The sequence below is a fragment of the Mauremys mutica genome, chromosome 3 (genome assembly GCF_020497125.1).
Source record: "Mauremys mutica isolate MM-2020 ecotype Southern chromosome 3, ASM2049712v1, whole genome shotgun sequence".
Classification (NCBI taxonomy): Eukaryota; Metazoa; Chordata; order Testudines; family Geoemydidae; genus Mauremys; species Mauremys mutica.
Genome location: NC_059074.1, coordinates 169,070,716 through 169,093,468, shown reverse-complemented (window position 1 = coordinate 169,093,468; position 22,753 = coordinate 169,070,716). Strand labels below are relative to the sequence as shown.

The window sequence follows — 22,753 nt, the reverse complement described above, 5'->3', positions numbered from 1 at the left end:
TGTTATAGTTGCACATAACAGAATTTGCTTTTACCTTTTTTCCTTAAAAAAAAAAAACATACCAAAAGCCATATGCTAAAAGAACATTGCAAAATCAAGCACAAAGTTAGGAACAGCCGGAATTTAGGCTGCCCATTGTAGAGAAGAGACCTCAATACTGATGCAAAAACTACATTAATAAAATTATAACTTACTATTTTAAGTCACTACAAACTTGTTTGCACCTTCTCTGAATGAGAGATAGCTACAATACTGTTATAGCCAGGATGCTTGGAAATATAATAGGTATATCTAGCAACTTATGTTACAAAAATGTTAAAGTTCTGTTGGTAAAACAGATGTTGCAGAAGTTGGTCCAATAAAAGGTACTCTCTCCTCTACCTTGTATAGCTAAAGTTAATCAAAGGAATTTCAGAAAGTTTCTGCTTCTGTCTCCCAAGGACAAGCATACCTCAAGAAGGCAGCCAATCCAGAACATTTATGTTTTAAGTAGAGGGTGCGTTAAGGTGTATTATCAGTAGTAGGAACTGTTAATTAGTAGGATGAGTTATCCGAGCAATAAACAAAGGCATACAAGCAGGTCTATTAGCCTGCTCTTTGCAAAGAAAACTTCAGTTAAAGCCACACACAGAATTCTAGAAATATTCTAGTTGAAATTAATTTTATAATTACTCTAAAAACTTCATTCGGATAAGCCTCTAAGAAAAACATGTATGGTTGGAAGTATTTTACGTGTTCAAATGCTTAAGATGGCATAAACTTATTTTGAAATGGATATTTGGTATCTAAATTACAGCATTCACAGAACTGCCTGATATTATTATATAAATAGTAACTTTGTTTTATATACAAATATAGCAAGGTAATTTGATGCTATAACTGGTTACTAATATAAGAAGTAATTTAAGTACAGAATATGTATACAGCTGGAAATTAGTTAGTTAATGGCATTAGGTTCAAACAACTCAACCCACTCAGGAAGATGAGAAAAAAAATTATTAATCCAAAAATTGTCATACAGAAGAAACAATTTAAGCTACAGATTTTTAAGATTTTTACTTAATTTTAAAAGATTGTTTTGAGAACTGAAAATTTCCTATACAAAAGAACCCGAGTGTTTGGGAGTTTTTGAAAACAGAATTTCATTTCCTGTCAAATTCTAATAAAAGTCAAATAATCTCTCAGAAAATGGACTGAATAAAAATAAAAGGAAAAAAAAAAGTAACAACTAGCTTTGAAAGTTGTCTGATGCTTTCCTGCCACAAGAAAAACAAATGCAATTAAAGAAATGTTGCATGTTCATTAACAAACTACATATTCATAAGGACGAGGACCATCCACAAAGGCATGGAGCCAGTGACAAGAGTGACAGCACTGAACTTGAATCTAAACATGCCTGAAAGAGGTGGGTTTTCCTATATCATGAAAATAGGAGAAAGGATATAAAAGATCTTAAGTGGGCACACCACCCATGCACTTCCAGCTAACTCTTTTTAGACAGCAAGCACATCACAACTCATGCTTTCCATCTCTACAAGCAAGCTGCCACAGGCAGATAAGAAAAAGAGAAAACAAGAGGAAACAAACCAAGGAAAATCTTTCCAAAACTTCAACATGGATTGGTGAGAGGAAGTTAATTCAGACATTATATTTGGGTATTGGGTATTGAAATACTACTGTAATAAAGGACAAACAGTTTCTCTTGTTAATCACCAAGTTGTTAGTATGCATACTCCTGGAGAGGAGACAGGGGCTAAACATCAGTAAACAGGGAAATAGGGGGATTTAACTGGATTTAATATTCTTAATATTGCTTAACTGGCCTGTCTCAAGACAGCTCCTTAAGTGGCTTCTTCTAAGTAACTGATTTAAATATTTTTTTCAATTTCATAGGATGTACTTAAGACTGCTTACTTTAACAACAATAACAAACAACAACAAATTGGTTACTTATTTAATAGCCATCAGGTCAATATACCATGAAACAAAATTATTTTGTCTCTCTATAAACATTTTTAGTTATCTAAGGACATACAATGGAATGGATTTGTAATAATATTAGTCTCAACTTATTATTCAAGACCAATATTATTACGAATCCATTCCATAGTATGTCCTTAGATAACTAAGAATGTTTATAGATAGGTAAAAGGATTTTGTTTCAGGAGAAAAGCACTCCTAGAGGTGTAATCTCTTTTAAAAGCTCCCCACACAGAGATGTACAAAGAGATTGTAAAAAAAAAGTAACCAGTTTTTCATTTGTGTTTGGTCATTTGTGTTCAGTGTTCCCACCCCTTCTTTAATAATAAAATAGCCATGGTTAATAATTGTGAGTATTCGGCTTGGTCTTAATCAGGGTGTCCCCTAAGGTACCTAAAAGAATCCCTGTATGACTAAGCCATGAGAGTCACACCCCCAAGAGTAAGAGAAACAATTATTAAGAGCTGGCCTACCACTGTTTCGCTAAAATAAATATTTTTAGTCAGTCATTTTTTAAATTAAATTACTTGGCCTTCAACAATTTAAAAACTACACCTTTCAACCCTATACCACACAATGTTAATGCATGTACCCAAGGAGGCTGAACTACACCACCATATTTAATTATATGATCACATACAATTTTTTCCATAAAACCCATCTTATTCAGTGCACAGGATGGACGGTGTTCAAAGGATAAATTAGGATTGAGTAGTGAATGAGGCTGCCTGTAGGATTCCTGCCTCATTTGTTGCAGAAGTTGGAAAGTGTGTAGTGAATGTGGCAGAGTACTAAAGGGAGAGAAAGGTTGTTTTTTGTGCTTAAGTGAAGTGAACATCACAAACAAGAACTGAGCTCTTTTCCTGTTTCTACCATAGTCTATATTATGCTGAGAAAATCATTTTGGCAGGTAGCCACTAGCTGTGTATTCCTTGTTTACTGAGTGCTCAACTTGAGACACATGGGGCCTGATCTGTGGAAACACAGAGAACTCACACCTGCAACTGAAGCCAATAGGAGCTGTGCATGCTCAGCACCTCCAAAAATGTGATCTGAAGGAATGAGCACAAGGTTAGAAATTATGAGATCATGAGTACTAATCCTGGTTCTGCCACTTACTGTGCAGCCTCAGGCTAGCCTCTTTGTCTCTGTTTCCTCATCTGTAAAACGGGGATAACAGTGCTCTCTGATCTCACAGTGGAGGCATGCAAATAAATTAGTATTTGTGAGACACTCCAATACTACAGCAATGAGCACCCTAGAAAAGAGAATAAGGAAATACTTAATTCTGTATTTCTTGCAGGCTTTGAATAGTGTGCAATAAATAAGTCTGGGGCCATTAATTGAATTGAGAATAAAAATCTTTAGCAGCTGCCTCATTTATTCAGCACTATCTGGCCTGTTCACTCAATGAGGCAGGGGTCCTGTGGAAACAAACATTATGTGAGTAAGTAATTAAAAAGACTAATTAAAATTTTCAAACACACCTACTACATGACTTAGCTTTCAGCTGGATTTAAGCTCCTAAACTCTCATTTATACTGCAAAACCAAGATCTGTGGCAGAGCGTCTCAGTGCCCAGGTCAACTGGCTCTGGCTTGTGGGGCTCATTCTACAGGGATAAATATAGCTGTGTGGTTGTTTGGGCTCTGGCTGGAATCTGGGCTCTTAAATCCAGCAAGGGGGCCAGGCTCCAGCCCAAGCCCAGATGTCTACACAGATATTTTTTATCCCTGTAGCACAGGGGTCCCCAACCCCCGGTCCGCGGCCCGGTACCGGTCTGCGGCCTCTTACAAACCGGGCCGCGAACCGACCCGTGCCTGCGGGAGGTCTACCCGAGCCGCGGGACGAGCGCTCCCTCCGCAGTCATGCCTGCGGGAGGTCCGCTGCTCCCGGGGCTCCGGTGGACCTCCCGCCGGCATGACTGCAGACGGTTCGCTGGTCGTGCGGCTCAGCTGGACCGCCCGCAGGCACGCCTGCGGGAGGTCCACCGGCTCCGGGTGAGCTGCCGCAGGCAGGCCTGCGGGCGGTCCAGCTGAGCCGCGCGACCAGCGACCCGTCCGCAGTCATTCCTGCGGCAGCTCAACCGGAGCCGGTGGACCGCCCGCAGGCACGCCTGCGGGAGGTCTACCCGAGCCGCGGGACGAGCGCTCCCTCTGCAGGCATGACCGGTCCCTGGTCCTGAAAAGGTTGGGGACCCCTGCTGTAGCACACACATGAGTCAACTGACCGAGGCTCTGAGACTCACTGCTACATGTCTTTTATTTTTATTTTTTGCATTGTAGACATACCCCTCAGTGACTTTTTAAAGTTAGAGGTTTTTTTCTTTTGTTTTTAATAAAAAGAGGGGGCATTCTAGCCGTGTCCAACTATGGCACAAGGATCATTACCACAAACTAGCACAAACATATACATCAAATCACAGCTATTAAACCACTTACTTGATTAACAAGAGAGAACCCATTTCTTCTCCACATCCCTGCATGCACTTGGGCACATAAAACTAGACATCGTAGAGGGTGTTCTATTAACAAAGGTGGGCTAAGTTCACTCTACAGAAAATATAAAATAGCAAAACCTTAGTTTAATTACCAAAAATGTAATTTAAGATGACATAAAACCATTGAAGACTTTTAGGAACAGAAAAAGGGAACACAAAACAAATGTATTGCAAGTGATTCATTAAATAGATTAACTCATTTTAATCACCCTTTCCTGCAAACTTATCCCAAATTTTACCTTGGCTTGGTATTGTACTGGCCAAGGTAAATAGCCGACTCTTAAAACCCTTAGCTGTTTTTATACTTTAAGCTTCTTCTGAATGTGAAAAAAATGCATGAGTACTATCATACTATTTAATACTTTTGGAAAGTTAATCATAGATGACCATTTTTCCTCTTAACTATCATTTTCTTCCTCTTCCTTTTGTTTGATCTCTTACTCTGTGTATCCCTTATTCATTCAAAAGTTAACTATTTCTTCTTTTACAAGTCAGTGTCATCTCATCTGCCAATTCAGCCCCCTCCTCCTTTCTTTTCTATATGTCCTTTCCATTTAGCCCTTTTCTTATAACGTCCTACCTTCCCCTCCTCCACACTTAAAATTTAAGCAATGTCCATATTTATATTTAAAATGATTGCATGAGATACCCCAAAAGAGACATGTGGAGAGTAGGAGAGTACTGGATCAGGACATGCTAAAGCTGCCACCGCCTATAGAAGAAGTTAACTTCTGGCAGCAGTCCCAAAACTCAGCTTCAAACATGAAGTGGAGATAGCGTATGAGAAACAAAATGAGATTTTAATTTTAAAATCTTTAAACAGTTTAATAAAACACTGATTGTGGATTGACTCTTAAAGAGCTACCAATATTTGAAACAGATTGTCTTCCTAAATAAAGGATATAACAAAGAAGTTATTTTTGTTACCCTTAAATTCTAAACACTTATATGGCATTTTTCATCTCCAAAGTGTATTATAAACATTAATTAAGTTTCACAATACCAGCGGTAAAAGCTCTGGAAATTTGTATGCCACTTCACTTTTGCTTAGCAACACATGCAAACCTATATGGAAATACAAAATAAAAGTATACGTTAATACATTCTTCATATTAGCCTGAAAAAATACATTTCTTGCAACAATCTACATAGTTTAAACTTTCCACACTGTTTTAAGACACGTCAGTACATCCAGCCAAAGTCCCCAACCTATGAAGAATGTACACACAATCAAATTTTCATACATCTCATCAAGACACCTATGACATTATGTGTGAGCATGTCAAAGATTAACCTCTGGATGAAGTCTGTTTCCATTGTATAGATCCTGTTTTAACCAAAATACTAAAGTTATCCCCCTCTCTCAATCAAACAGACCATAACTGGCAGCTAATATAATGGATGAAATTCAGTTAATATAGTATTTCAATAGGTACAAAAGATCACCTCATTTAAACGATTTTATTCTTTTCAGATTTTTATACTGCGATCACCATGGTATCTGACCTTTCCTAAGGCACGCCCTCTCCATTTTGCAGATGATCAGCTTTGCAGTGTATATAGAACACAGCACACATGCGCACACACAAAGATACACTGTATAAGAAGTAAAGCTCTTTCTGTTGTCCTGGAAATACTATGCAGCAACAAAGGGTACATGTTTCATTAATACCGGCTCTCCTCATAAAAGAGGAATATTCCCCCAGTTACCATCCTTTACCTTTAAGACCCAGTTACCAATGAGAAACTCAATTTCCCTTCTTTCAGTCTTCAGCCTTTAATTTTAAGAACTACTAAACATGAAAAGTTTTTCTTAACTGCAACACTTCTGCTGCTTGTGAAGATTCAAAATAATTCAACCCTGACCTGCTGAACTTGCAATATTAAATGTCCATTTAATTTCCAATATTTAATTGTCAGCATGCCAGTCACTATTGCTACTAAATTATTTACTGATTCCATTTGAGCTAAAGTTCAGTCAAAGACCAGGTCAACATTACAGACTTCTGCCAGCATAGCTATGTCAGTCAGATGTGTCAATTCCTGACCTGATGGCACAGCTCTGTCCAACCCCTTAATTTAGACAGTTCTATTGGCAAAACTGTGCTTTTACCAGTATAGTCTGTTTTGTTCAAGTGGGGCAGTTTTACTATACCAGTACAAAGTGCAGCTTTGCTAGTATCGCTGTGCTCATGCTAGGAGCACCTTGCCAGTAGACTAAGTATACCAGTATTCCTATACCAGTAAAACGCTCCTAATGTAGAGATAGCCTTCATATATTTCCAATACAATTGCTCAATTACTGAACCAAAATGTAAGGGAAAAAATGCAATCACTAGGTAAATTCCTGATAAACAATGCTGGTTGTAATGCAGAGATATATTTTGCAGCCATTTCTCTAATACAGTGGTGTCCAATCTTTTCAGCCTGAGGGCTGAACATATTTAAAAAATGACATGGAACCATAATCCATACTTTGGGGCAGATCCTCTGCCCTGTTCTACTCCCCTTTGTTCCATTGAGGTGACACAAAAGGAGCAGAAACCATCTGCAAACCCCATGTCGGGGACACCCAGGGCATAAAGGGGTCTCCAATCAGGCACAGAGCCAGCATAGCCATACCCTACACCTCTCTTCCCACAGCCCCTGGCATGGAGATATCTTGGGGCAGGCTGGGGGAGATGGCAAGAGTACATTGTATTCTGGCTATCCTCAGATGGCATATAATCTCTTATATCTGTGAGCATGCGAGATGCATATGTGCATACATGTGTTATTTAATTTTCTGAAACATTTTTAAAACCAGGTTCATTCCTACCTGCAAGTAAACGAGAAACTGGGAGATGAATGCTAACTTTTTCCTGAGAAACACAGTATCTGATGGTCTCAACAGAATGTCCACATATACTGAGAACGATAGGCTGTTCACCATCAGTAAAGCCACTGTGGCACTGCATCAGCACAGTCAAGCATTTCTTATAAGCTTCAATAAGTACTTTTTCCTACAAAAAAAGATTGTGGTTTACAAACATCATGAAGAAAACAGCCCTTTCAAATGATGTACAGTCTATAAGATACGAAGTGTAAAAATACTTGCTCTGTGTTTATTTTTTCTCAATGCAAAGTTTCTTTTACTTTTCTTAATATAATCTTACTATTTTAAAATTAAACATTTCCTTATTAGCACAGAAGGTCAGTGGTTCCTCTCTTTCCCAAGTGCTGTTCACTCATTAAAGAGGACACAAATCACCAAGCTAAGTCCGATTAAATAGTAGTATGTATCAGAGTTTAACGTGTACTTGTCACTATGAGCCTGCTAACAATGTGCATGATTATGGTGGGCTCTCAAGAATATTTACAGTTTAAAGTCAAATTTAATATTTGACTATTCTGGGCTCATATGTTCTAAAAGGAGCCCTCACCACATATGAAGTCCTACTCAGCAGGTCAATTTAAGGAGGGAATTGTCATCAGAGGGATTGCAGATCATTCTGTTAGAGTTCAGCAATCTGTTTTCCTCTCTGGATGGCATCAAGAGGGCATGGGACCTGATAACTCCTCTATTACAAAATTATTCCCCTCTTTCTTCTCCAGTAATGATATTCTTAAGGTATTGTGTCAATACAAACTTTTGGATGCTTAGCTGAACTCCAAAATGTTCACAGTGATCTCTTATGGCCATTCCAAGAAATACACGGTTTTTTTGTTAATTCAAGCCTTAAATAGATTTAATCCATCACAGATTAAAAATACTGCTTCTGGACAAAATAAATTTGTGCAGGTATGTATGTTTGTTCTATTGCTGTTAATTAGATATTCATCTACCTACATCTCCCTTCATATATAAAAGCAGAAACAGCTTACATCTAAAGCACACCAATCCTGCATCATTGAAATAACATGTGTTAATTTCATCTGTAAAGTAAATGCTGCTTCCCATTCTGGTTCCATTTCGATATGTTGTCCTACTTGACGAGTTATTGGATCCATACCCTAAAAACCACAAAGAATCATACAGATTAACTGTTATTGAAACCCCCTACTGGTGCTAACATAAGACTAAGTGAGTAATGACTTATACAGTTTAAACTTTCTGCTCATATCACAAAAGTATAGAAAAAATCTGGAGAGAAAACAAAGAGACAAATTTAATCCTATTTTTGATTTAGGAAGCATCTTGAATTGAAGACTGAGAGTCATGAATTCTCTCTACACAGGTCTTTAATCAAGAGACAAAACCTTAAAAAGGAAAAACCTCTAAATACCAAATGCAGTTTGTTAAAGATGTTTCTAGGGATTTTTTATTAAGTTTGTGGATCAGAATAATTTAAAATCCAAAAGGACATTCAAGTGTGGTCTGATTATGATGGAATGCCCTCAGCAAAAATGAATTTATTAAAAGGATGAACAAAAGCTTAAGTTTTCTGAGAGAAGCATACTATCCAGTCACTGAGCACTGAAGAGTGAGTGTTGTTTGGTCAGGCCTTTTTGCCCTACTAGTAGTTTGTCCTTATAAAAGCATCATTAGTCTCAAAATACTTAGAGTCAGTATAACATGTAATGTATTAAAGGATCAAAAAACATTACAGTAGAGGATACCATCGTGTGTGTATATTCATAAAGTTCCCTGGGACAAGGGCTTGGTTTCCCAATATGTTGTACAGAGCTGAGTACACTTGGTAATGCTCAAGTAGCAAATATCTGTCACACTCACTTATAGTAAAAGCTAGTTAAGACAGGGCAGTCTGACTTTGCTCACACATTTAAATGTGCACTGCCTCATTGTGTTATAGCATCAAATATATAAACTGGCACCCTTATTTTGATTCTCCCCCTTCTTTTCTCCCTCCCCCTACATACACAAAATGAAGTTAACGGATCCTTTACATACACAAAGTTTAGGAACATTTGTTGTGATTCTAACAGCGGTGTAATTCAACCAAACTGCACTGAAGTCAACAGATAAAGGAAATTATATTAATTTCCTGAGGATTACAAGTACTATGAAGTAACAATTTTACTAATGAAAAACAAAATATGTTCTACATCTGACAATACTCATTTTACTAAGACAGAAAATTTATGGTGCTTTTTAAAAAAATTCACAGATTCACATACCTGCATACACTTTAGTAACTCTAAGAAGGCATCAAACCCCTCTAAAAACTTTTGCCTCAAGTCATTTGTCCAATCAGCTGGCTTGCTTATCAACACAAACCTGAATACAGTAGAAACAAATTTGTAAGTTAGTTTTAATGATTTTTTGAAGTACTCATTAATTTGATTAGTATTGAGATACTTACTTGAGATCCAAAATAAGGCTCTGAACCCGCCTGAATTTGAAAGCTTGAAGGGCAGTATATCGTTCAAACTGAAACCTGCCCTGGATGTCACGGTGCCTTAAGTGGTCCATAAAAGTTTTGATGATCGTGGTCATAAGATTTTCTTCTGTTATCAGCATTCGAGCCTATGCCAAAGTACATTAAAGTTTGTTGCAATCAGCAGACATTACTGACAAGAGAAAGAGGCTAAATAAATATTGCATTTTACCAGTAAAATCTATGCCTTTTCAGCCAAACCATTTATATTGCTGGTGTTCCTCTATATTTTAACATTACGTTAAAATGGTGTTCATAGGAGAAAATAAAAATCCATCTGCAAAACTATCTACTGCTTACCCCCTGCCTATCATGCTGACCAATACTGTCACATTTCTTTGTCCTCTCCCATTTGTCTGAATCCACCTGTTGCCTCTTGTCTTGTACTTAGATTGTAAGGTGTGATGGGGGTAAGGGTCATCTTTTTGTTCTGGGTTTGTAAGCACCAGGCACAATGGGGTCCTGGTGCAGAATTGGGACTTCTAGTCACTATAGTAAGAAAATAAATACCTCAAAAGATTTTCTGCGATATTGCCAAAAAAAATTTATTTATTTATTTGGTTATGAATGCTGAGGCTACAAACAAAAGACCAGAAAGATATTCCTGCTTCCTCTTCACAGTTGTTTAGGGTAAACTTTTCAGCACCTAGTCATTGATTAAGGGGTTTAAGTGCCATGGACTTTCAATGGAACTTAGGCTCCTACATCACAGAGGCCCTTTTGAAAACTTTGCCCACTACTTTTTTTTTTTAAGACTTTCCATTCTTTAATTTAATTCACCAGTTTAAACATGTTTTTAAGTGCCCTGATAATTTACTACACTATACACAAAAAAAGCACTAAGTGATAAAAACTTAAACCAAAAATGCAGTCTAATTTAAGTGTGTGGTCATCTTGAAAGATTGGTCCCTAATTCAGCAAGGTAATTAGAAATATGTCTAACTTTAAGTACATGAGCAATCCTGCGGAATCCAAAACGATTATTCATGTGCTTATAAGTCAGGCACATGCTTAAGTACCTTGTTGGATCAAGGCCATACGAAAGTACATGATTATATCGCATATACAATCAAGTGACTGTTGTACAAGAGCAATTTTTAATAGGATTAATAGTTAAGTCAAGCCAATACATAATGGCCTTAGCTGGGGAAACGTGCTAGCAAAGAACCTGGAAATGAGACTGAGGTTTTTGACTCTAATCTAATTGATCTTATTTTTTAAAATATTACCTTTATACTTCAAAAAAAAATTTTTTTTTCTTTGTCTCGATTCTTATGACTACAACTCTCACCTCTTTCACACTTCCTTTTAAGCTTCTCTCTCTCTCTGATAAAATATATTTTTTTAAAAAAGTTTTATGTTATTTTGGGAACATGCTTTGAATAATTTAAATAAAAATTATATGTTTTAAAGTATTTTACTAACATTACCTAGATAAGCCCCACCATACCAGCGCAAATGGTGGTGATACCATCTTACAGAAAAACAAACTGAGTTTAAGTGGTATGCCCTAGCACACAGGGCAAGTCAGTGACAGAGCTAGGAAGAGAACCCTGACTTCCTGAATCAAGAGGTAAGAATTACCAGCTGACACCTCCAGCACCTAGCAAACTGTTAAAAACAAATCACAATTTAGAACAGTTATCCTGAAATCAGTTCTTAAGGCACCTACCTAACTGCCATGATTTCCATACAGTCTCAGAAATTTAGATCTACCTTTAAGTTGATTCCACTTGGAAAACTTTCAACAGCATTCTTTTTAGAAACATTCTATGTAAGTCAGATTTTCTTTAATTTCCAAAGACGTCTTCATGAAGATAGTAGATGAACTCAACAGAGATTCTCTTTTTAAGTATTCTTCACTTTAAAAAATAATTTATGATATACAGACAGACATGTTTGTGTTAGGAAAAAAAAGTTTTAAAAATTCTGCAAAAGGCAGTAGTTGATTTTTAATAGAAAACTTATTGTAACAGGTTGGTCTGTCCATTTAAGTTAAAAAGGAGTGTTCTCAGTTCACAGTCAAGGGGAACTAAGAGTCAGGAGAGACCTGCAAAGAGGTTCTCCTGTGGTAGAACCAGGATGGTGGTGGGCTGGGGAAGCCTATCAGGATTCAATCACAGACCGAAGATGCTGGAGACCCTGCCCTAAGAGAAGAAAGTTTAAACCCAGGTCTTCCCAGAGAAGCCCAGAGGATGGAGTGAGATTTTCTGATGTCCTCAGGCATAGAGAGAACTGTGGAGCTGAGAGAAAGATAGCCTGAAGGAAGGATAAATTGGAAGCCCCAAGGAAAGAAGAATTTGAACCTAGAAGGGCCAAGTGACCTGCAGATTTATTCTGTGAGGGTTTAATAAATCAGACCCCAAGACAGGGAACCTTATGTGAACATTCCTATCTGCGTATGGGTAGAATGGAGAATCAAGAAGAGAACTGAGGTATGGTAGCTGCAGTGCCACACCATGGAGCAGTGTGCTCTGTAACCACACCCTACAACACCTAGCATGCATATTTGGCATAGTCAGAAGTTAAAATTACTGTTTTTATTAAGTGGTAATCTCTCTCTCTTTATATATATATATATATATATATTCATTAATGGAAAAAAATTAAGAGATGTGTCCAAAACAAAAGAATAGGTCTATATATCCATGTACTGTGGGAAGTTCTGATACAGATTCAAAATTTAGCAGCATAGGTCCAACTCCACTTAGTAAACTGTACCTATATTTATAAACTACTAATCAGTTTTCATAAAGCCAGCAGCACATTGATTTGCACAGTAGTACTACAAACGTTCAGAGAAATCTAGCAGTCTATAAACTCAAGATCTTAGTGCAGCTCCTAACAAAAAAAGGAGTTTCTTTTTTTAGTCTTTCGTACTTACAAGTGAAGGCACTGTGAATATCTGTACCGAGAGGTCAGCAATTGAGAACTCTCTGTCGTGGTCATCTTTCACATAATCACTCTGCAATCGCTCATAGTTCTATTAAGAAGGAGGCAAAAAAAGGCAAGGAGTGCCAACTATCAGTTTTTTAAAAAGGCAAGCACTACTCACCAGAGTAGGTACAGTGAAGAGTTGGACAGATAGAGCAGTCACCGACACTGCCCGCTCGTGATCATCCTCCATAAAATCTCTCTGCAACTGCCGGTAATTCTAAACAACAAGGGGGAAATTCACCTCTAATCCACACTGACCTGATGTTTGCTTTAAATTCAATGTCTGCACTGGGGGTATTCAACACTATGATAGACAGTGGTACTGAGCCATCATTAAGAGGAAACCTTGCAGAGTGGGATGACAATTAACCAGCTATGTGTAACCCAAACACATTCTGGGTGTGGTGTTCTGTCCCATCTAGTGGCACTGAGACCACAGAGACAAAGAGATTATAAGTCTGCTCTACTGCCTTTGCTAACAGTCTGTCAGCATTGCACATGCATAAAATCTACTCACCCATTCTAATTATCACTATGAAGACTAATAACTTATTTTTAATTAGTAAGTAAAATATTATTTGTTTGAGGCAAGAGTGAGCAGAATCTCTGAAAGCTGATTAAAAGCATCTCAAAAATTAGTTATTGCAAGAAATAATATTAAGTGTAGTTGACTTTCAGAGGTCACTTATGGGAAGCACTACCAACAATGGTTAATGACTGGTTCTTAAGTAATGGGACCCTAGATGGTTGGTTTGGAAGGATACAACATCAGAGGTGATGGATTCTGTGTTAGAGATCTAACAACTGCATTAGATTGGGAACCCAAAAGACCTATTTTCTTGATGAGTGGTAAGGTACTATGATAACTAAGTTTCTGAACACAGAAGGAAATCAATAGAAGTTCTCATTTAAAGAGTTTCACCTATCAAAAAAACAAAAAACAAACAATCCCAACCAATATTACCTAACTGGGTATCATTGGTTTTGTATGTTCTACTTGAAACTGTTTTCTAGGCTATATTTTGAAGCGTTTTCCATTCATCATAAGAAAGTTACTTACTCTTGCGAACCGGATAGCAAAAAGTTTCTTGTATTTCAAATCCATAAGTAGACTGCTCATGAATAACTGATGGTACATGCTTCTAGCTCCTGTTAAGAAAAGTTACATATTATTTTGCCATTATTGACTGTCATATTATTATAGAAGCAACTGTAATGGTAGCCTCGTAAAGAAAGAAGAAATTCTCCCCTCCAATCCAGAGGGAAGAGTGCTTTGATAACATTTGGCAGTTGGTAGAAAATGGAGAGGAAAAGCTTCAGGTCCCCCCCAAAAGTACTTTTCCTGTAGGGTTATTTCTTCTTCCCTACATTTTTCAGCACCATTAAGGACAGAGTCAACTGTTGCAAGGAAATACAAAAAACAGTGAACTCAGGATTTGTCAGATAATAGTTCTGAACTAGCTCCTTCTTAGGTTATAAAATATATGTGTGTGTTATTTTTTACTATTTCTCCACATACATTCTGCCACTAATTAAGTTAATAGTTTTTAAAAACAAAATCTTTATAGATCAGTTTTAAACCAAATACCAATAATTAAACACTTTAAATTGTTTAATGTGGAATTATTATAGATATTTGTTCCCCCCTGAAAATTGGCAAATAGTTCCAAAAGTTACAATAGAAATCTGAACTTTCATTCTACCGCCTGTTTACATGTGAGATTCTTCAATAACCAAAAAAACTCTGGTAAAGGGAAGGGGTGGTCAATTATCAGTGCCTCATAAGCTTCAGGAACACTGAAGTTTGCAGCCAAAAACAGAAAATTCTGAAGACAAGGAAAATACTGAACCACACAAAATACAAATATTAGAAAATCAGGAAAAGTACAAGTAGGGTCATTCTTCCCATGCTACATGCAACCCTAACTCTTCCCATTTGCCTACTGGAACCATTAGAATGGGAATCAGTTTACAGTGTTATACATTTCCTCGACATTTGGAGGTCAGCAGAAGGATGAAAGAAAGCAGTATGGGAGAAACTTTATAGTGTACTTAAACCCCTGCTCTAATGAGTCCCTCACACAGTCTGCATCACATTATCCTTCATTTAGTTGAAGGGCTTGTCTACACTGCTCTGCAGTTTGGACCATAGGGATGTGAACAGTGCACAAAGCACTTCACTGTAACTCCCTCATGTGAGTGCTGCAGACACAATCTAAAAGGTTCCTAGTTCACATTATCATCAGCCTCATTTCCTCTGTGGGGTGGGTCAGTGTCATTATCTCCATTTTGCAGGTGGGGAAACTGAGGCAAAGAAGGGTAAAGCCACTTGACCAAGGACTAGGGGCAGCTCTAGGCACCAGCTAAACAAGATGCCTAGGACGGCAAAATATATGGGGCGGCACTCTCCCATGGGCAGCGGCTACCCCCCACCCCTCAGGCGGGAGCCGGTAGCGTGGCTGTGCCCCGGCTGCAGAGGACAGGCCACTCCTCCTCGGCTTGTCCCTGCCGCTGCAAACCGAGGAGCAGCCCGTCCTCTGCAGCCGGGGCAGGGCCACGCTACCGGCTCGCCCCCAGGAGGGTGGGGGGTGGCCGCTGACCACGGGAGAGCAACAGGAGCCGGTAGCGCGGCCCTTCCCCGGCTGCAGAGGATGGGCCGCTCCTCCTCAGCTTGTCCCTGCTGCTCTCTCACAGTCAGTGGCCATTGCCCAGGCGGGAGCCGGTAACGCGGCCCTGTTCTGGCTGCAGAGGAGGGGAGGAACATGGCACCCGGGCGGGCCGCTCCTCCTCCTCCCCTCTGCGCCACCTCCTGCCAGGAGAGAGGCGAGGGGAGCAGAGCGGCAGCCCAGGCTGAGCCCAGCTCATGCCAGGGCCAACGCGAAGAGCAAGGATGAGCGGGGCTGGGATCCAGCAGCAGCACCAACCCCTGGCCCTGCGAGCGGAATCCACCTTGGGCCAGATCTGCAGCAAGGTAAGAGTTGGGCCAGGCGGGAGGGTTTTGTTAAAATTAAATGTTAAAATTATACTAGTAGGAAATTGTTTTATTTCACTAACTACAAATTCTCTGTTTTCATTTTTATTTTTTTCAATTTTAAACAGTCAAAACAAAACTGCAAAGTGCAAACGTGTAAAAGCCAAAAAAAAAAAAAGCCCGGGAGGGAGGGGGGCAGCCAAAATTTTTTTTTGCTTGGGGCAGCAAAAAACCTAGAGCCAGCCATGCCAAGGACACCCAAGAAGTCAATGGCAGAACTGGAATTAGAACCCATAAGTCCTGGCTAGGAACCATTTAATTCGCACCTGCAGAGTCCACATGGGACAGAGTTACAGTGCAGCACGTTAGTGCACACTGCTATTCATACCCACACAGTCTGGGCTAAGGGGCAGTGACAGACAGCCTGAGGGTAGGTCTACACTACAATTAGACACCTGCAGCTGACCCGTGCCAGCTAGCTCTGGCTCAGGCTAAGAGGCCATTTAATTGTGGTGTAGGTATTTGGCAAGGGGCTACAGCCTGAGCATTTGGACCCTCCCACCTCACAGTGTCCTAGAGCACCAATGTCTACCTTGCAATTAGACAGCCCCTTACCCCGAGTCAGCTGCCACAGGCCAGCTGTAGGTTTTTAATTAAAGTGTAAACATACACTGAGTGCCTAGGGAGATGTCTGCCAATCCCTTCTACTACTCCTCAGACCAACGTTGTGCACAGAGCACAGTGAGGGTACCTGGAAACATCAATACCACGTAGATTTGGAGTTGTGGAGGCATCAAGAAAGTGGCATGTGTTTGGGATTGGTAATGTTCTGTTATATTTCCATTCACGGCTATGGGGCAAACTATGTATTTCCTGGTTTTCTAATGTTTGTTTCAAATGTCATTTTAAAAACAGGTCATTTTGGAGGGGTGAGGAGGGGCTGTATCTCAGGATGTCCTAGACCAAAGGACTCAAAATTTGCATCAGATTCTACCACACTCCCTGAACTGACAATTTTCAGGCCAATCATATTAAACCTATGGATTTTAAAGCACTTTGGAATAGCAGCACAGGAGACTTACAGGTGTGTGAACTGCTGCAGTCATTTCCATAGGGTGTTCTCGGCTCAATGGGTTTGAATGCAGCCTGAAACAATAGCTCTGCATCTGTCTGTCTTTATACAGAACCAGCAAATTTTAAACATTAGACCATTTTGGAGGAATGTGCCTCTGTATCAGAACCCCAAAGGACTGCATATTTGTGCTACTGTCTCTACTCTGGGCCTTCAACTGGCATAGCAATTTTCAGGTCAATATGTACACACATGTAAATTTTACAACCCTAGAAGTCTGTTCTAAACAGAAAGCTCTACTTCACCTTGAATATAGTGCTGAAAGGGCCATCCCATAATTTCACAATTCAGCACAATCCAAATTTGGGATGAGGTAAAACACAATATATCTGTAAACAGGCAATTTCATCTATAATGGATGGCAATAAAAACTGCCTAAAACATGAACAGATACAACAAAATAAAGTGGTCACTAAAGTGCTTTCTACTGGCACATACAAAGTTATTTTCTTTAAAAAGAAAAAAAAGTGGGGGACAACTCACCTTTCCACAGTTTAGAATCAGACAGCATTAGTTTATCAACAAGAGAAGAATTTTCACCATCTGGTCCCTCCTGTAAACCAACCTGACACAATATTCGACGAAGGCCATCTTAACAAAAACAAATCACGGAATAAATATACAAAAAAACGTAGTTAACATTAAAAAGTTACTTTTAAACATGTATGTAGCATAATGGAAGTTTACATAATATACTGAGTGTACATCTTTATATATATATTTTAATCTCACCAAGCAAAAATAATCGAGGCCTGAAATATAGCGTCCACCTTCTTTTGCTTTTGAACTGTCCTCTCATAAGAAGAAACTAAATAAGAGCTTATTCTGGGGGAAGGGGAGAGCCAGGGCAGGCGCATACCTATTATAAACTGCTCATGGGCACACTCAAAGTGAATAAGGCAGAGGATTAAAGGCCTGTTGGAGCAGTGGACATAAAATCACTGGTTCCTACTTCCCAGGTGTTTTAGTCAGTGGCTTTCTAATCTACAGGAACCAATTGACCATATCCTCCTTGTTCACCTGGTCCAGCCATGATTCTATTTCTCCACTCCTGTACAAGGAGGTTAGTGTGCTTTCAGCAGGATGAGCAGAAGACTCCAATGTCTGGCCTCCCATGCAGCAAAACTATTGCATTTCTGCCTACAGATGGCTGCACTGGAAATTAGGAGGGGCATTTATTTTTCTCTTTAATAAAATATCCAGTTACACTGAAAGACTACCAAACTAAGGATGGGATTTTTCAATGTGCATAAATTCCGCTATTAAAAAAATCCCATCCTAAATTTATGTACTTCTGCCCCTAGATACCAAGATAATAAATCTGTATCTGAGCAGAGACCTGACTAAATCTCCTGACTCCTTATCCCAGGCTTAATGAGCATACATTTTTCCTCTCTTGAGGAAGTTAACTAGTAAAAGCAAATTGTTTCAAGAACTGTTTGCATATAAACTGTTATTATGACAAGTTATGAGCCAAAATATTTGAAGTCAGGTGTCTAAAATTAGGTTCCTCAAACCATTTAGACAGATAAATTATTCATTTTCAGAAACTCTGAGCACTCTCAAATCCCAGTGAAATCAAGGGCTCAGCACCTTTGGAAAAAAAAAATCGGTCCATCTTGATTTAGCTCCATAAACGTAGTTCTAGGAGCCTAATTTTAAACACCTGGGTCTGAAAATGGTTGTGTTTTATCATGAAAGAGACCATTTGAAGTGATAAAAAGGAAGATGCAAAGGAAACTAGGTTCTTTATCAGTTCAATGGATGAAGAACATTACAAAAATGGCTACCTACACCATTTTAAACAAACTTTTTCACTTTGTGTTTTTATACAATGCCCCACACCCAGCAGCTGATGAATAAATACACGTTAGAAATAGCTCCTGAAGACTACATGCTTCCAATGTTTCAAAACATGGAGATGGACAAACCTATTAAGTCATCTAGTTTATCTTTGTGACAATACAAGACCATGCACTATAAATTTACCAATAGCTTCCACTTATTTTTTCCTCCTGCTGACGATAGCTCATCTCAATTGATTAGACTCTTCCTGTTGGTATGCATACTTCCACCTTTTCATGTTCTCTGTATGTATAAATTTCTCCTGTCTGTGTGTTCCATTCTATGCATCCGAAGAAGTGAGCTGCAGCTCACGAAAGCTCATGCTAAAATAAATTTGTTAGTCTTTAAGGTGCCACAAATACTCCTGTTCTTTTTGCGGATACAGACTAACACGGCTGCTACTCTGAAACCTGTTATTTTGTTGAGAGTTTATTCACAGGTTAACATATCTCACTATTGGAGAACTTAATGAATATAAAGAAAAACTCTTAATTTAATGCCATTAATTTTATGGCCTTCCCCTTTTATAATACTATATACATCCAAATTCTGGAATCTGCACCAATCCCATGCAACCAGGCTTGGCCCCACAAGTGGGGGTTTTGAGTAGAAAGCTTTAGAAGTATATCGCCAAATGCCATTTTATTATAAATGGCTGAATTATAAAACAGAAAGTTTCTCTATGTATGTGAATGCACAGGATATAAACAAAACCCCGTTCTCCAAAAGATGTTTTCTAATAATGGATTTTCATGGGGAAAAAAAAATCTAATAATCAACGTACAGGCAATTTTAGCAATGAGAACCAGCAAATTTTCCCTTTTACTTTACTGATGGGAAAGGGGAATTTTGAGGATTAAAACCTGGAAATTCAATTAATCTCTTATGGGAAAAAAGCTGCAATGGATATTTGCCAACAACAGAATCCCATGATTTATTTCCAAAAAGATTAGCCCCTAATCCTCCTCTTCTGTGGGTCTTTGGGAAGGATGGTAATTATGACACAATGTATGCTGTTGCTCACAACCTACTCAAAAAGCAACAGTTTAATACTGTTTCCAAACAAAAGAAACAAACTATCATCCTAAAATAAGAAGTTCCAAGGTTGAAGTTTATATTTCCGTTTGTGAATTGATCACACTGACAGCAATAATCACTACGCATGTACTTTCCCAAAGGAGAATTCTAAGACCTACTCCTATTGGATCAGTGAGCATGGAAAGAGCCCTGCAAATCTGCAGATATCCACTTTATATCTGTGGCCCATTTTTGCAGCTTGCGGATCTGATGTGGATACAAATTTTGTATCTACGCAGAGCTCTAAGCATGGAACCCAGTGGATGTGCAGAACTCTGTTAATTTAATAAGAGTTGTGCACAGGTCAGCAGCGCTAATGGATACAAATAGAGTTTTATTTTTTCCTGTCCCTACAGAAATTTTTTTTCAATGTTACATTTTTTATATCTAGGGCAAACAGTTTGGGTTTGGATTTTAAAAAGGAGACTGTACTTTTTGTCCAAACCTGGTGAACAGTTGTAAAAGCCAAAACTCTTCTCTATTATCTTATTGCTAGAGGGAGTTCATCAGAAACAAATCTCAAAAATTCCCGCATTTAAAAAGCAACAACTGTCTCCTCCAAAAACACAAACATAAAAGTTTCCTAGATATTTCTTCTTTAAGCAACATATGAAATGTACTTCAAAGTAAAAAAAGTCTATGTAATTGAGGGAAAAAAGACAAGGGTCGCAGAAAGATACAAAAACTCTGCAGTAAGAAGTCCATTCACAATAATTATTATTAAATCACAAACATGCTTTCCGCAACTATATCAAAAATAGTTTTTTTAGAAAGGACAGGGATTAAATAGTGGTATATTTTTAATGGAACTATTTTATTGCCCAAGTCATGTTGAGCAGTTGAGGATGGAATCAAAGGGATAACGTGGTCACCAAGAGACAAGGTTAGAGATTATCTGAGTGGTGGGCCCATAGGAACATTTCAGAAATATGAAACCTACTTAGATAGCAGAATCTTTAGGGCAATCTCACTATTTGCTATTCAATATGTTGTTCCAATTATGCTTCTATAACCACGTACATTTTGTAAAAAGGACTTTCCAGTCCTACATAAGGTTAATATGGGTCTCAGGAGACTGCTGCACAACATGATTTGCTTCAAATTCCTTTTAAAAATTTTACAGCAGGTTGACCAACATCCAACTAAAAGGAATAATGCTGACAGATTACACTGTTCCCTTTCTATGTCCTGTTGAAGGAGTTTGATTATGACAGGTTGTTCAGCACAATGATAATGGGAGGGGAGTGACCTTTTCATTTCATGTGCAGCTATAACAATCCCCCCACTGTGGATGCACACTGAACTCCTAGCATTCCGTTTGTTCGTTCTTATATTGGGAAAGATGAGGAATAACAACTCCACCACACTGTCCAATAAAAGGTGACTAGATAGTTTATTTTCAAAAGGATAAGAAGAACTATATGTTTGCTAGTTTATTGTTGGTTTATTCAGGAGTTTGCATCCCATTATGTAAATACCAGAATAAGCTTTCAGCTTCATGCACTGACAAAGGCTTGACATTCATTTCACAAAATATGAAGGCCCAGATCATTACTTCTAGATTGGTGGACAGAGTAGACCTTCATATGTGGCTCGCTTTCTGCCAGTGCAGAATTGGGGCTCAACCACCTCTGCCCACATTTCTCCCCTCCTTCCTTCAGACCTTGTGAAAGGTGCTCAGCGGATCTGAGGCTTGCACAAATTGATGGGCAGAATCTGGATGGGCCGGAAGCAGGAGGACAAAGGCCAAAGACGACCATTTTTAAATTTCTAACTCCCATTTCATAAGATGACACCTCAGAGAGTACAATATTGCATTTCCGAGGTGCTTAAATCATTCAGCAAAGTAACTACAAGAGAACCATGTCTTACTTCCTACAATTAGAGTTCAGAAATTAGGATGCAAGCATATTATTCTCACCAGCAATTATACAATTTTTTTTCCTTCTGAATCATAAAAAGGTTTAATTTAGTCACTTTGGGCACAAAACTGTAGGTACAATGTGGCATCTGCAATTATTTGACCCTCACTTTCACTCAAATGTTTACGTCACTTATATGCAGGTGCAATCTGGTACTTGGACTAAGCGGCTAGCACAATTAATTGCGCCACAAAATTGAGCCCAAAAAAGGATATACAGATAATGCCAGGTTGAAAGTTTTCCCTGAAAATCAGAGTAAACATTCCTCGAAACTGTATATCCCATTAGTTCATACTCACAATAAACCCAGATATATAGCACGTGCAGTATATTACCAAACACATGCACTACCACTACCCAGTCGGAAAATTTTGATTTACGAATTTTATATATTAAACTATATGAAAATGAACTACATGTCCAATCATTCAAACTAATGCATAATTAGATATGGTAATGTATACATGATACCAAGCTGGGAGGGGTTGAAAGTGCTTTGGAAGATAAGATTAAAATTCAAAATTATCTGGACAAACTGGAGAAATGGGCTGAAGTTAATAGGATGAAATTCAGTAAGGACAAATGCAAAGTATTCCACTTAGGAAGGAAAAATCAGTTGCACATACAAAATGGGAAATGACTGTGAAGGAGAACTGCAGAAAGGGATCTAGGGGTTGTAGTGGACCACAAGCTAAATATGAGTCGTCAGTGTAACACTGTTGCAAAAAAAAAAAAAAAGCAAACATTCTGGGATGTATTAGCAGGAGTGTTCTTTGCAAGAGACGAGAAGTAATTCTTCTGTTCTACTCCATGGTGATTAAGCCTCAACTGGAGTATTGTGTCCAGTTCTGGTCGCCATATTTCAGGAAAGATGTGGACAAACTGGAGAGAGCCCAGAGAAGAGCAACAAAAATGATTAAAGGTCTAAGAAAACATGACCTATGAGGGAAGATTGAAAAAATTGGGTTTGTTTAGTCTGGAAAAGAGAAGACTGAGGTCTGGTCTACACTA

At 38.6% G+C, this 22,753-nt stretch overlaps 1 protein-coding gene across 5 annotated transcripts in view; it reads right to left on the bottom strand.

Annotated features, from left to right (window-relative positions):
* The window catches only part of UBR2 (ubiquitin protein ligase E3 component n-recognin 2), a 113,464-nt gene that overhangs the window by 58,448 nt on the left and 32,263 nt on the right, over positions 1–22,753 (bottom strand). For 4 of the 5 annotated variants that reach the window (XM_045010351.1, XM_045010353.1, XM_045010354.1 and 1 more), the window contains 9 exons: positions 17,382–17,489; positions 13,856–13,944; positions 12,743–12,841; positions 9,784–9,947; positions 9,599–9,698; positions 8,345–8,473; positions 7,299–7,482; positions 5,484–5,545; positions 4,422–4,532 (listed from right to left, as the gene is read on the bottom strand). In XM_045010351.1, coding sequence (XP_044866286.1) covers positions 4,422–4,532; positions 5,484–5,545; positions 7,299–7,482; positions 8,345–8,473; positions 9,599–9,698; positions 9,784–9,947; positions 12,743–12,841; positions 13,856–13,944; positions 17,382–17,489 — 1,046 coding nt within the window. Of the gene's footprint in view, positions 1–4,421; positions 4,533–5,483; positions 5,546–7,298; positions 7,483–8,344; positions 8,474–9,598; positions 9,699–9,783; positions 9,948–12,742; positions 12,842–12,913; positions 13,013–13,855; positions 13,945–17,381; positions 17,490–22,753 lie in introns of all 5 variants that reach the window. The other variant, XM_045010352.1, reaches the window with a different exon arrangement.